This window comes from Peromyscus eremicus, chromosome 19 (assembly GCF_949786415.1).
Source record: "Peromyscus eremicus chromosome 19, PerEre_H2_v1, whole genome shotgun sequence".
NCBI lineage: Eukaryota > Metazoa > Chordata > Mammalia > Rodentia > Cricetidae > Peromyscus > Peromyscus eremicus.
Genome location: NC_081435.1, coordinates 57,399,682 through 57,414,728, shown reverse-complemented (window position 1 = coordinate 57,414,728; position 15,047 = coordinate 57,399,682). Strand labels below are relative to the sequence as shown.

The following is a 15,047-nucleotide window of genomic DNA, read 5'->3' as shown; positions in this document are numbered from 1 at the left end:
TACTTCCTGGCTAACAGTCTCCTGGTGGAGAGGGAGATCTCTATTTATTTGTGAACCCGTGTTCAGAATGTACAAGGAATCAAAGCTGTGGTCCACAGCTCTGTTCCAAGTCCTCCAGTTCTACATCGGAATAAAGGCTGGTTTTGATGGCTGGGCTATGGAGAACAGTCTGCAGAGGTTCAGTACTTAAAACAACTGAGCTATCTAGACGTAGTCTGTAGATGAAAGAGCTGGGCCATGGGTATGTTTCCTCTCCATGCAGTTGTCTTTATTGGCTAAAATGCATAGCTAGATGATTCATACAGTTCACAGAGGAAGAACATGAGGAAAGAAGGAAGGAAATTTGTCTCTGTATTTCCATCTGCAGGGTTTCCTTTCAAAATTAAGTTGAAAAGGAGGACAGCAGCCTCTAAATCATGGATAGGTACATGGGCAGAGATAGGGAAATGTATGCTTTCTTCTGTCTCATCTCAGAATATGAAGGAAAAAAGGATAACTCAATCCTGAGAGACAAACGGCCCCCTACCACTTGATTCATGTGCACACCCAACCTGCATGGTGCAGAGATGGTTCTTGCATAATTCCAGCTCCACCCACCCGAAGCTGAGGAGGATAAAAGTGCCAGACTTTGAATCATCCTGTGAGTATTTATAATATGAATTAAGCTCATGGAAATGTTCAGCATTTTCCTTTGGAAGAGCAGTCACTTCTTTACCAGTAAAATTGCTGTGCTCCTACAAGAACCACAGTTGATGGTGACTAGAATGGTAGTCCTCTTGTTTGATGTTAGGTGGAAATGGCCTACTGTTATCTGGCAGGCAGGGTGGAGGGAGACAGCATCTTCAAGTGTTCCAGACCTCACACTTGGGTACTCATTGCTCTGAAATTTTCCCAAAGAAGTTGGAAGGAGGGCACAACACTAAGATTTCAGGTTTTTTTTTTTTTTTTTTTTATCTCTTGACAAGCCCTAGGTATCTGGAGCCCTAGGCTCCCCTTCTGGCTGCATCTAGGTCACCATCTCCAAACAGAGAAGAGCATAGCCTAATGACTGGTTCCAACAAGCTGGTGTTCTTAACGTAGACCTTAAGTAATGATTAGTGAGAACGAGAATCTTAAAGTGACAGAAAAAGGGGAAACCTGGTTGGAAAGCAGTGAGGTCTGAGCTGTGACATACCAAAGAGTGCAAGGGTCCTTCATAATTAGGAGATGATGAGGCCTGTCCTCCGTTTCTGGACCAAACAGCTGTGCCTGCTGATATTGAAAGGAAAAATATACCATCAAATCAGTGTACACTCAGACCCCCTATACTCACAAAGGAGCAGTGCTGATTCCCATTAGCAATAAGACAAAACACTTAATCTTCCCGGATGAAAATCTGGGGGCCAGAGAAATCTTTCAAATGTAAAACATGTAGTCTTTTCATGGGCTCACAGTGTCCTCAGGCTGCTCTGTAAAAAGGAATATTTTATTGAGTCTAAATTTCAGCTAGCAGAACTCCTCTGGGAGAAATCTGTCACAGGAGAATGGAAAGTCACGGTGCTTTTAAGGATACCAAGGAGAAGGGGTGATTAGGCCTCCACTGGAGGCCAGACTGTGTTCAATCAGAATCCCCTTGTTAATGCAGAAGAACCTGACTCTTGTTTTGAAAGTATCTATGGAATGAGATAAACCTTCAAAACCTATTTATTTGTTATTTATTTTAGTGCTGGAGATCGAACTCAGTGCTTAGCACATGCTCTGTACATACAGGGGTCCCCTCAGAAACTTCTGGACAGAATCAGCTTAGTTCAGAGCACTTCACTAAAGAAGAACTTAAAACTCACTAACAATAGCAACTAAGCAGTTTCTTCCAAAGAGCCTTCTAGAATATATTTCCTATATCCAACCTTCAAAACAAAAACCACTTTTAAATCAGTTTTAAAGTTCAGATATACTGTAGAAAACTTAGAAAATCCATAATTCAAAAAAGGGGGAAAAAAACCCAATAACTATGATCTCTCAAGATCCCGTGATCTGGGGCTGCCAGCACATTTAAAATCCATTCTTCCTGTCTTTTCTGGGTATGCCTGTGTATTTTTATGCTAAATAAAAATAGGATATTTTGTTCAATTACTTTTCTTGACAGAATTTGGACAGAGCCGTTGGTGTGAAAATAGCAATCTGTCCCCTTATTTATATCTTCATAAAAGCTCTTTCTTCCTAACATGTGGTCTTCCAAAAAGCATTACAAGGACCCTAACAAGTGGCCTCCCCAGGCCTGCTTTCTGCACCTTCTACCTACAGCAGGTTGCTGAGGGTGAGGTGCCACTGAAGGCTTGTGCATCTACCTCCCCAGCCTTCCCTAAAGAGCAGCGGCAGCCGGAGCCTGAGTACCAGGTTCTTGAGCAAGCTCTCTCATTGTTACCGGCATACCCTTGGCAAACCACCCAGCCTTCCCTCATTTTGGTACACTTACACACAAAACCAGGACATCTGACATTAGCTGTTCTCACACTTCAAGACCATGGAACTAGCTGCTTTGTTTGAAGTGGGAAATGTGGTGTTCCAGCAGCTTTTCATACTCTCTCCTCCTATTATCTCAAGTCCTTTGTACTCAATCCTTCTCTGGTTTGGGAGATGGATATCTGAGATAATTTTTCAGAGCCTAAGTATCTGGTGCCAAGCCAGAAGAGCACAACACTGAGCTTTCCTTTTCATTTGTACTATGGGGGATATTCGGTTACCATCTCAGAATCAGCCTGCCGCGTCCCAGCTTCAATCTGGTCACCCAGTACAGACTGACTTCAGGATCCAGTAGATCCCACCACTGTCCTCTTCTGAAAAATGTCATACAGCACAGAGGCTGAAATGCCATCCATGCTGCAGCCATCATTTCGTAAAGCTGTTTGGTAGTTTGAAACCTCTTACTTTCTACAAGGGGACTCAGTTTACAGGGGGATGTACGGGAGCTGCACACAGGGAACAGTACAGGATTCAGGGACACAGCCTTTAGGTAAAGCAAATCTATTCTAAATTCCAGTAAGGTCAGGTATCCATGTGACAGTTTTGTATGGAAGCCACCTTGTCTTCTTTCCAAGGATCTGAGATATAGACAAGGCAAGGCTCTCTGAAAGCATTCATGTAAGAAGGGCAGTAGGTCACTCAAATGTACCTTGGAAAAGTAAAATGTCTTACTATATAACTGTACCACTCATAATTATGTGATGAGAATCCATACATCATAGTAATTAATTATATTTTAAAGACAAACATCCCCCTTACTTTATACAATTATACAACAATTTATGTACAAAATCACACTTTCTTCTAAATATTTCAACAGAATTAGGGAAGGCTCAAATATCCTCAGGGAAGGATTCATTTCTATAGCCTATAAATAGTAGACATCCATGACTACATTAACTATTTCTTTGAAAAATTCTATTGGAATAAATGATTCGGCTACTGAACATATTCCGTAGAACTAAGAAGAGTTTAAGAAATGCCTTTTCATCTAATTTTAAAGAAAAAAGTGGATACAAATGCACCTTCATCCACCTCACTCTATTTGTCTACGGAAATGCTATGATTTGAGATTTCTGTAGGCAGTGGGAGTGCCGAAGGTGTTTTCTAAAACCCGTCACAACTGTGAAGGAAACTTTAGAATACAGTACCTGAGAGCGAAGGAGGAGAGCCAACAGGAGTTGAAGGGTTTGATGAAAAGCTGTTGTTAGTGTGATCTGGAGAATAGATCTTAAAATAGTGGGGAGGAAAAGAACTTCTCATTTAGTCTGAATACACAATGTACAAACAATAAAAGTAGCCATGTAGTTCATTTAAAACCCACAAGTCACAAAACGCATGTTCTAACAACATTCTAACGCGAAAAAAACCGCAGCAATAACCTCAAGTTTGCCAAAGAATCACGGCAGTGGTGTGTGATGGCAAAAAAATAACTGGGGCTAGCCAACTTCAAGTCCAGTGCTTTTCCTACCCATCACTGGCTGTGTGGCTCTGGGCAAGCCAAAGACATACTGCTTTCTAATTTTCCTTTCTTCCTCCAGAAAACAAGAGGCTGGGCAGTATCATGTCTGCTGGGATTGGGGCATCTGAGGGCCAGACACCAGAGAGCCCAGATTAAATAAGTACTTTCACTTGGAATTCAATGCTGATGCTACCTGAACTTGTTTTATGTTCACAATGGGAGGGAAAAGCAGCTAAAGACACAAATCTTAGAAGAACAAATTTCCTCTTAAGAGTGTAAACGATCATGTACAGCCTCCGAAGACAATCCAAGGAGCAGTACTTGAGTTGAATGAACAGGGAATGCTATTTTGTCACTAGGGAGCAGACAAGAATTATTCAGCTCCAGCTTACTGGCAGTGTGGGTGACAAGGCAGAGAAGTTAAGTCCCTTAGGTGCCAATGAGGTGACAGGTCCCCTGTGGACCTCAGCTACTGTCTTTTTTTTTTTCCCCAAGTAATTTTTCTAACTGTCTTGCAACTGACTCTTGAAGAGTCAGTCTTAGTCAATGGGCATCTATAATAATTTAGAGATGGAAAAATGAGAAAGAGTCATAGAAAAAAAAATCTATGAGCCAAAAAGCCCAGAGAATCTCCCTGGACCCTCACTGAAGGTGACTGAACACCAGTGGGAAAACAAGATCAAAAAGGCTCGCTCACCAAAGGAGGTGAAATCGCTTTCCCTGAAAAGTCTCAGTGATCCTTATCCTCCACCCCCACCCCCACCCCCCAATCAAAGCTGTTTGCATTTATTTTCTAAAATTCCATATGTCCACTTCTGATTAAAGTTCACCCTGCTACACGCGGTGCCTGTGGAGTCCAAAGTCAATATTTCCTCACCGAAGCCAGGGCTTTTCCCAGAGCGTCTCCAGTCTGGGAGCTACCTGCTGCCCCAGTTCCTCTATTTGCTGCAAAAACAAAAGGCAGAATATGAAAACCAGGCAGTGAGACGTCTAACGGTTTTCTATTCCTGGTCCATTTACTCACAATTTAATTGCATTTTTAATGCTAATTATAACACATTAATCTTTAATTAGCATTAATTTGTTTGCTGAGGTAGATGTCAAATATATTCATGTTACTTTTTTTTTACAGATAAAATATAAACCTGACACCTTGATTTAAAGACAAAATGTTTCCCCTGCCATTACTCCCCCCAAGTCACTGGTGAGTAGTTACTGGAGACAGATACCAAGCCAGCCCTTAGTGGTCATCATTGCTAAGAAAAATGTGACACTTGCAGAACTTGAAAAGTCCTCAAACTCCAACATTTCTTTATATATAATTGAATTATCTTCATGAATAATTTGCACCTATATTTAAATAAAGAAAAATTTGATAGACAGCAAAATGGAGTGTTCATCTTAGTGTTTGACAGCAGGTAGAGCATGAAAAAAAATCTATAATTGGTCTGGCTAATGGAGAGAATATTTTTATTATTTCAAATATATAGTTTCCATATATAAAACAAAAAGGGATGATTAATAATAGTGCATATGTTCCAGTGTAGAACACAGCCAACTCCTTTGTTGAAGGTACATGTGGTTGAGAACGGGCCAGGTGGTGTTACAAGTGTTTCACAGAAACACTGGCTGGACCTGGGGAATACTGTCTACCTAACAGCCTCAACACAAGCAAACAGACTTAAGGATAATCTATTAATGTTCTAGGAGAATTTTTTTTTTCACTTTTTTGTGGAGTGAGAAAAGGAAATATTAAGTTAATTGATAAATGATGAATTCAAGCAAAATTTCACTACCCACTTATATGATGTTTACGTTCCCCAGTCTTCTTCAACAGGAGACCCTTTTAGCTAACCAACTTGTACCATCTCCTTCCAGACCCACAACACGTGGTAGGACATGATCACGACTGCAGTGGTCAAATCCACAGCTTCTCTGGGTCTAACTTCATTCTCTGGACTCTGCTCAGTGTAGCGAAGGTATGTTTGTAACTTTCACACATTTACATGCTGGGCGTGTCAGTTATCTCTTACATATGCTTTACTTGATAAATACAACTCCCACATAGACCTATTTGTTCACTCCTGGGACACTGAAAGGTGTCACCTGCATGACAAAACACAGTATCTTCGGAGAAAGCAAACCTCTTCCTTTCCTATCACAAACGTCTGATGGACATGAGTTCTATGAATACTGTGGATTATGGGTGTGGGAAAATTCTCAGAAAGTATGTCTGATACCACAGAACCGGGCACATAACAGCAACTTAGAAAGGTATCAAGCCCATTAAAATACTTAAGATAAAAAAATAGCTGAAATTATTTCTAGTATGAAAATGTCAATTTCTGAATTAAATTAAAAACTAAAGATGGTTCTAAAAGTGCTATGATAAAGATTTGAAGACATAGAAAGTACATCTCATCAATATGCATTACTATACTATCTGTGGGAGTGGTTATCTTTTTTCATTGAGAAATATTATCTTTTCATTATTATATGTTTAAACAAAGGTTGCAGTCAAAATATTGTGATATTTCCCTGATTTCAATACAGATCGCCATAAAGTGAATGTTCATAGAAATACTGATGGGGGAAAAAAAATCACATTTTCTAGCCAAGAATCTAAACAAAAAACACACAAGAATTTAACAATAAAGAATTGTACAGCAGTAGCTTTCAGAAGATTAAATGAAGGGTATAAAATATCCCCCATCCATCCATTTTTACGACAGAAAACAGGAAGACTTGAAAAACCATTGAACATATTCTAAAAACATCTACAAAGTAAATAATGTATCACATAAAATCATACTTTAAAAAAGATTGGATACTCTTTGTATGATTTTGAAAATCTTTAGACTTATTTATTATTTAATACGTATGAATGTTTTGCCTACACAATGTATCGCACCACATATGTGTCTGGGGCCGGAAAGGTCAAGAGGAAGCTTTGATTCTCCTGGGACTGGAGTTAGTGACTGCCGTGAGCCACCATGTAGGTTCTGAGAATTGAACCTGTGTCTTCTGCAGGTTCAAGATCAACACGGGCTCAATGGTGAGCCAACTTTCTAGCCCCAGTGTGATTTTTGTTTTAAAGCACTGAACCTTTTAAATTAAGCTATTAGTGTCTTCTTTATACAAAGAGATATTAAGACTCAGGAAGCTGAATCAAAAATAGAATCAACTCCTTACCTCATCTGGTCATAAAAATGTTTCAGAAAACTACAAAGGCTATTCATGCAAGTCACCGATAAGAACGGACTATTTTTTTAACTTGAGGCCATTTTACCTTGCAAGAGCTGGACAGCCCAACCCAAGGGCTTAAATTTCAAAGCAGTTTGCGGGGGCTAGTCTACTGTTTCCCTGGGCATGCCTTTTGTTCTGTTCCAGGAAACACGGGGGGAACACATTTTCAAAGTGAGCTTGGTCTGCTCTTGAAGATGTCTCTTTTTATTTGTGTGACCAGTACACGAAAGGACACACAGAATTGGAAAGGAGATACATTTTTAATTCTCAAATGGCATAATATTTGGTCTTGGTACTGAAAAGTAGGTCATGTTTAGCAAAAACACATATTAAATCCACCATTCAGGCTTCAGTGTATTAGAACTTCATTGCTATTTTAGTACCAAGTTCTTGTCAATGTGTGTTATTAGAAAATCACTAATGTCCATGTGACAAAAATAAATATGAAACCCAACTTATTTTATTTTGGTTCTAATCAATTTCTTTTGTTCAACAGAAACAACCAAACAACAACCAACCAAACAAACAAACCAACACCACCACCAACAAAAATACGACCCAGCCTGTAAGTAAAAGTATGATATAAATGGAAGATGAACAATTACGAAAAGCTTTGTAATTTTATAGGGGGGTTGATATTGCCAGCCACTCAAGTATCGTTCTGATGGCTCAAACACAGGTGCTGTTGCTGGCTAGATGGAGCACACACACAAAGGTTTCATATCCTGTGCTCGGTGGTGGACCACCCTCTGTTAGTCTGCACTTTGGGGAAATGGCGATTCCCATCAGAACACACCCCAAACAAAATACCAGGACGAGTGGTGCCTGGGGATCAGCCCTGAAAATCAGACTCTGGAAAATATGTTTCCCCTTTATTGCACACCCATAACCTGAGGCAGGGAACAGAGGACATCAAAGGCAGAGGAACTACAAGTCAGTGTGTCATCCAGAAGGGCTGCTTCAAGGTGAGGCTCTTCTGAACTGTGTCCCAAAGACCCTCATGTCATTAAAATGCTAAGGAGAAGCATGGCCACACCATGAGCTTGTCCGCAAAGATGACTGTAACATGGAGCATTGCCAACTCTCCTCTCAGACTCTCAGAACAATCTCCAACATGGCCGCGATGCAGGGATGCTACGTGGGAACGACTCCAGGCATTCAGAGGGGAAGGTGGGCCTCCTGACTGTGTGCAGGAAATGGTGGAGAGACTTAAATCAAACTCATTTATTGCTCTCCATTGGTGGTCTTTATAACCACAGATCTGACACTGCTGGATAAAATGTATCTTTCCTCTTTAGTCTGTGCCTGGTCATCACCCAAATTCATCTGAAAGCTCAAGCTCCTCATAAAACACAGACTGGATATTATGTGACGAGTTTAATAAAATTACTATGAAACCAAGCCCTCTAGGGAAAAGGGACATAATGTTTCTACTAGAAAGCCACATCCCAACATGCTTCATGTCACACAAACATGTCAGGAGGAGTGAAAGTTGTAAGGCAGATTAATTCATGAACCCGATAGATATTTCAGAGTAATCTTTAACATATGTTGCATTAAATCAATCTTAGTAGCCGGTTCCTTCGACACTACTTGGCTTGAGGTTTAAAAACATGGGAAATACCATCTTTTTCTGGACTCAGATGGCAAGCCAGTTAAAGACGAATAAAACAAGAGTGGTTATTATAAAGTGTTATGTTGTTATTTGCCCAATTCCCTGTGAGGGACAAGGAGGATGTACGGCCCCCAAATCTCAAAGATCACACTGTCAATGTATATAGATGGCAGTTCCCAATGGAAGGGGCAGATTGCTGAGTGGCTCTCAGGCTTGAGGAATCTCCCTGACCTATGCTATAGCAGAAGGTCCGCTCTTGATCAGCAAGAGCTGATCGTTCAGGAAGGAAAAAGTAGGAAGAAAGCAAAGGGTACTACCCTGTAGAAAGCCCTGTTCTCTGTAGCTGGCATCTAGTAACTTCCTCTGTGTGCATACTTGGATCAAGAGGATCTGGACTGTACCACTTCTGACACACATCAGCTGCCTGGCATTGAAAGAGTATTTGGGGATGAGGCAGAAGAGATGCAAGTAACTTCCTAAAGCTCCCACCTTGCCTAGGTGCTAAACCAGATGAGCTACCATTGATCCATTCTGTGCCCTATTAACCTCATTTAGTCCAGGATGCTTCAGGGACCCTTCCAATTCAGAAACCGCCAATGTAATCTAAAGGATGTGCTAGTATTTGCTAGAAAGGACAGGAATGGACCCTAAGCCACAAGTAAAATATTTTACCATGGATATGTCATTGAAAAAAAATTTCATAAATGTTTCTCAGAAGAACTGGCATTGGGCATTGAAAAATCAAAGGAAAGCAAACAAGCCTTCAAAAAAGACGGCTGAGTCAGTTGTCTCAGCAAGACAGATGACAAGCCATCCCCAACCCAAGCAAGCACTTTCGATCTTTGAGATGCAGCACACAGACAAGAAGTGAGATGTCGGCCTCCAGAGGCTGTGTTTGGAAGCTCTAGAGCTTGTGGCTCCCTCCACAGATACGTGAGGTTCTACAGGCTTTAAGTCGATGGCCGATAACCATGGTAAAATATTATCACATGATATGGAGACATGGAGCAGCCTTCTGAATCCAGAAAGCTTCCTTAAACGTCAATGCCATGTTTCAGAGGGCTGCATTGCCTTGCATCTGTGTGCCAAGAAAACTTGAAAACTGGGCTGTCCATGTGTTAGTGCTCGAACCCATTCTTACGGCATTAGTGCTCTTAGTTTTTTTTTTTCCCCCTACAGGATCATGTGTGTAATCTCAAACATGTGTCAGGCTATGTGTTCCTTATTTACCAATTATTTAATTAGCCCTGTTTGTTCTTTGAGATACAGGCAATGTAGTATTTCTTTATTTCCTGCATTTCAGAATGAGTGAGTATATGCCAAATATTTTCAAAAGTCTACAGATGTATCCTATTAGTCCTCACTGTTTGTTAGGGAAGCACACTGACATCAGAAGGCTTCTCTTCATGTTATGCAGACATGCTGCCATCGCTGCCTCCTTCCACACACCAAACCAAAGCCTACGAGAATCTTCCATGAAGACACATGAGTACCAGAACATCATGAGATTACGGCTTAGAACTGGACTTCCATTTTCCTCCGCATTTGTACACAGGGAATTGGAGAATACATTATTTTAAGGCAGAACATACTGGACTATTCAAGAACGTTCTCCCTTAAAGTAGCTTCAAAGTAACTTTTGTGTTTATGCAAATATAATAAGGGTATTTTTCCCCACAAGGCTGAATCTCCAGATGTACTTATTTTCAAAGAAATCATGATGCCTTTCTACATTTTTCTAATGGATTTTTGACAAGAATATTGATTCTTGTAAAATCATTTATGTAGTAGATTCCTAAAGATCCTTTGTTTGGGTTTAAAAATTTAATACTATCCTTTTAAAATTGGAGATCTTTATCATTGTTGGGACCCATGAAGTTTATACATAAGGCTAAGTTCATCTTCAGCATGCAGCTGGGCTCTTTGTAGGAGTCATTCATCCCTCTACTCTGCCCAGGTGACCGCTGTTTGTCCTCAAGCTATCGGGGAGAGGGCCATCTAAAACAAGCAAACCTTATTCTCACTGTGTCGGGCAATCAAGCTGTCCAAGATTCACAGAGAATAACCTGGTCCACAATCTCTCTTTTACCCAGTGACGCATGCCTCAGTCACATAAAGACTGAAGACCAAGTCTACACAATAGTTTCTAAAAGACGGCCCAAGTGTGTTTTCCTGAACTCGAAGGTCTGTTCCACCTCCATTATCTTCCTTAAAAAGAAAATGACTCAAACCACAAGTAGACAGGAAATCTGTCACGTACGAGGATGAATGACCGGCCATCCTTCATCACCAACCTCATGACTGGAGAAGGGGCTTTCCAACTGTCAAACCACACTGTAGTGAAATGCGCCCTCTTAGTCTTTCAGTTCTGCACTTTTCTTTCTTTCTTCTTGTTTTTCAAATCTGCCTAAACTTCAGTGGTAGCTAATAAAACTTCCCCCATGTGACTTCTGTCCATAACTCTCCAAGGTCAGCCTGTACAGCACACTGGTAAAAGTTCTCTTATGGAAAGTTCCAGAAATGGAAACTCATTCCTAAATTTGCTTCTCTGTGAGATGTGATAGGAGAGAGCAGCTAGGTGGCTCATCTCAAGTGTGAAATAAATTACTGAATAAGCAAGCAAGGGTATTAGTTAGCCAGAAATTATATTTTAACATTTTAATACCATCTCCTTCACCAAAAGCTCTTCCACATAAGTGATTCACACAATTCCCAAAGTTCAAAGAAAAAAGAAAAAAAAATCACAAAAAAACTAAAGCAATAAACGGCAGTATGATGTTTTCTCTAAAACATAGCCTGAGTTTTTCATCAGTGACCCTCTGGGAGTGATCTCAAAGGCCAAGCTGTTACAGTTTGAATGGGAAATGTCCCCCACAGGCTCGTGTATCTGAACACTGTGTTCCTAGCTGGTGGTGCTGTTTTGGAAGACTGTGGAAACTGTGAGACACAGGGCCTGGCTGGCAGACACAGACAACTGTGGGCACACCACAATGGGGACAGCCTGGCCCGGTTTATGGTCTCATCTCTGTTTTCTGATCCACTGAGATGCAGTAATCTACACCGCAGGCTCTACCCACCAAGGACAAGGCCGCAGGTCATTCTAGACTGTGTGTCTTCATACCATGGGCTCAGATGAAACTCTCCTCTCATGAGCTGTTTGGGTCAGGCATTTGGTCACAGCAACAACTACCCAATGCACCTGCCAAGTGTGGCTTAGAGTGGGACAGAGTGGGCTATGATCAGCAACGTCTTGGGTTTTATGAAGACCCTGATGTGTCTAGGTGTGCTATGCATTAGAATGAGAAGCTTGTCAAGACTCATCCTGAGATGAGAGGCTACCTCCTTACCAACCAGGGTCTTCTCTTTAGGAGTAGCTGAACACCCTGCCTAGCTCTTCCCTCGGGAAAACAGTACTGGCAGAGATCCACCTGCACTAACGGACCACAACAGTCATCGGGGGCATGAGTGGATGATGCAGTTGGCAGCAACAATCTTCCTGGACCTAAACTTATTACAAAGCCCACAGGAAATAATTTCTGGTCCACAGTTACTCAGACATCTCTCTGATGGGAACAAGTACCATTTCTCTTCAAGGGCTCCATAATGCTATATTCTCAAAAGGTTAAATTCATCTAGCTAGTGAAAGGACTTTTAATTGAAAATTTCATATAAACAAGTCTTTGGAAGACAGTGACATGTCATGAGTAAGACCTTAGCATAACAGTCAGTCTCTGGAAAGTGGTGAACTGTTGCTGCTAAGTGACATCCTTTCCCTCATCTTACTGGTCTTCTATGAATAATCTTAAGAAAAATTTACTTGCCCACTGCTTGAGAATGTGAGATGCAACAGATTCTGGGTCTTCTTAAACCCTTATTTAACTTAATGATTCATAATGGACAACAAAGTCAAATTTCAGTTTCATGTCACCAAAGAAAAAGTGGCTATGGGCAAGACAGTGATTATTGCTACTCAATACATTCATCTGCTCACTCAGTGATGAGCCCTGGCATCTGGACTGGCGTGCGCATCACTCACCCATGATGCTGTCGGTCCCGTTGGCAGGAGGAGTGCAGGAGGAGGTGCTGTAATGGTTTGTGCCGCTACGATGGAACGAGGACATCGGCGGAAGACTGGAGTTGATGTCTGCTGAGGAGTGGGATGGGTAGCTCTGCAGCAGGGGGCAGAAGAGAGGCTACATTCAGTCGCCACATTCAGTCGACTTAGCGTTCTCCTACGTCTCTCAAAACTTACCCTATCGCAAGGGAGACGCTTGCAGAATTTCAAAGCGGTCAAGAAAACATCCTGCCTGTATCTGACGGCTTTCATTTTCTAAACAACCAAATACATACAGATCCAAAGTGGATCTGTGGTTACATCAAGTGCCAGAGGATATCTTAGCAACCCAGGACACCAAGAAAAGATAAAAGTCTCCAAATCTCCAAATCATGGGTTAAAAGATCATCTCATACACTTCAGAAACATGCTATTTCTGTTACTTTTCTGGGGCCTAGTGAACAGGTGAAAAAGATTGTATTACATAGTGAATACAACACACAGATCTCCAGGGTTTATGTGACATTGGACTGTGGCCTCTAGCCACTGCATGGCAAAGTAATAGGAACCTTCTACTTTCCCCATTAGGTCATCTTGCTGGAGGAATCTGAGCATCAAGAACAAGATAGGAAATGAAAAAGTTTTATTTTTTATTTTTATTTATTTTTTATTTTTTTATTTTTTTGGTTTTTCAAGACAGGGTTTCTCTGTGTAGCTTTGCGTCTTTCCTGGGACTCACTTGGTAGCCCAGGCTGGCCTCGAACTCAAGAGAGATCCGCCTGGCTGTACATCCCGAGTGCTGGGATTAAAGGCGTGCGCCACCATCGCCCGACATGAAAAAGTTTTAAAAGAATTAAAAGCTAAATCTCTCCAAAGTCTGAGTGTAGGAAAGCTTACACTGGTGGTGGCTTTGATGAATTGATTTGGGATCCAAAGCCTTGATTATGCTTTATTTCGCTGTGAATTCCTTCTTTGCATGCTTCATATGCTATTTAGCTGACTATGAAGGGAGAGCATCTTTAAAGGGTCACTTGGCTTAAGGCTTGGCTTCAAATTCAATTGCTATAGCAGTTGTTCAAATGATTTAAGGTGGCATATTAGTTGGTCTGTACCTATCACTAAAGGAACATGTGCATTCACAAGGACACCTCAAGCTAATGCCCCACAAACAAACAAACAAACAAACAGCCCAGCAGTATGAAAATTTATTTTCATAAGCATTTGGATATACTACAGATACGTTAAAGAAAAATATGTAAAGATAAAAATTTTCCTGGCATGTGAAAAATTAAATCTACAAATTTTTATTATAGCATTATCACATGTGCATTTAATACTTAGTTTAAAAATAGAGGCTGGGCAATGGATCATTATTGTCTCATGACTAGAGATGCTTTTAAAATTACTTTTAAAATAGAGCCAGTAGGTACTGCAAACACCAGGAAGTAAGAAAACCCAGGCATTTGCTCACAGAAAGAAAAGTGGTTTCTTGGTGCTGGCCAACTGACTTGGGAAATTCTGCCTTTCCTAGAAGACCGTCTCTTTGCTTATGACTCTCCTATGAGTTCAACCAAGTTGGACCTGCATTCTACACCATGCCATCTCACAGTCATCCATACGCCATCCATTGCTTACTATTCAAGTCCATTCCCATAATACTGTGAATTCCCCAAAAGGGAGGGGATGGAGCTCACACCTCCTCATGCCAGTGCCTAAGCAGTAAACATAAAATGACAGTGCATTTTAATGGACAGTGGCTGAAGTATGACTTATCTGAGAGACTACCAAACAGTCGTCAGGTCACGCATCTACATTTCAGAGCTGAGTCTACCAGCAACACAATAACAAGATAGATAAATTTAGAAGATGTCAACGAAAAGGGAGAGGTCTCTTGTTAAAACTCATTTATACTGGGGACTTGACTCTCCCAAGTTGCTCATATGACATTCTCTAAAGAATAATAGAAAGGGCTACTCTACAGAACAAATAATAAGAAAGACTAGATAGGATACACGACTTTGAAAACCAGACATAGAAGGGTTGGGATATAACTAGTTCTGTTCTAGAGAGAAAGAATTATGATAAAGATACAGAGGAAAAAAGGACCATGTGGAAAAGAACGAAAGAGAGAAAGATGGCATGACTATACTTGTATGGAGTAGTACTGT

At 40.9% G+C, this 15,047-nt stretch overlaps 1 protein-coding gene across 1 annotated transcript in view; it reads right to left on the bottom strand.

The window, feature by feature from the left end:
- The window catches only part of Tcf4 (transcription factor 4), a 170,717-nt gene that overhangs the window by 32,392 nt on the left and 123,278 nt on the right, over window positions 1–15,047 (bottom strand). Inside the window, exons 6-9 of the mRNA XM_059246049.1 lie at window positions 12,862–12,994; window positions 4,842–4,909; window positions 3,654–3,732; window positions 1,175–1,251 (exon numbers count right to left, since the gene is read on the bottom strand). Coding sequence (XP_059102032.1) covers window positions 1,175–1,251; window positions 3,654–3,732; window positions 4,842–4,909; window positions 12,862–12,994 — 357 coding nt within the window. The remainder of the gene's footprint in view (window positions 1–1,174; window positions 1,252–3,653; window positions 3,733–4,841; window positions 4,910–12,861; window positions 12,995–15,047) is intronic.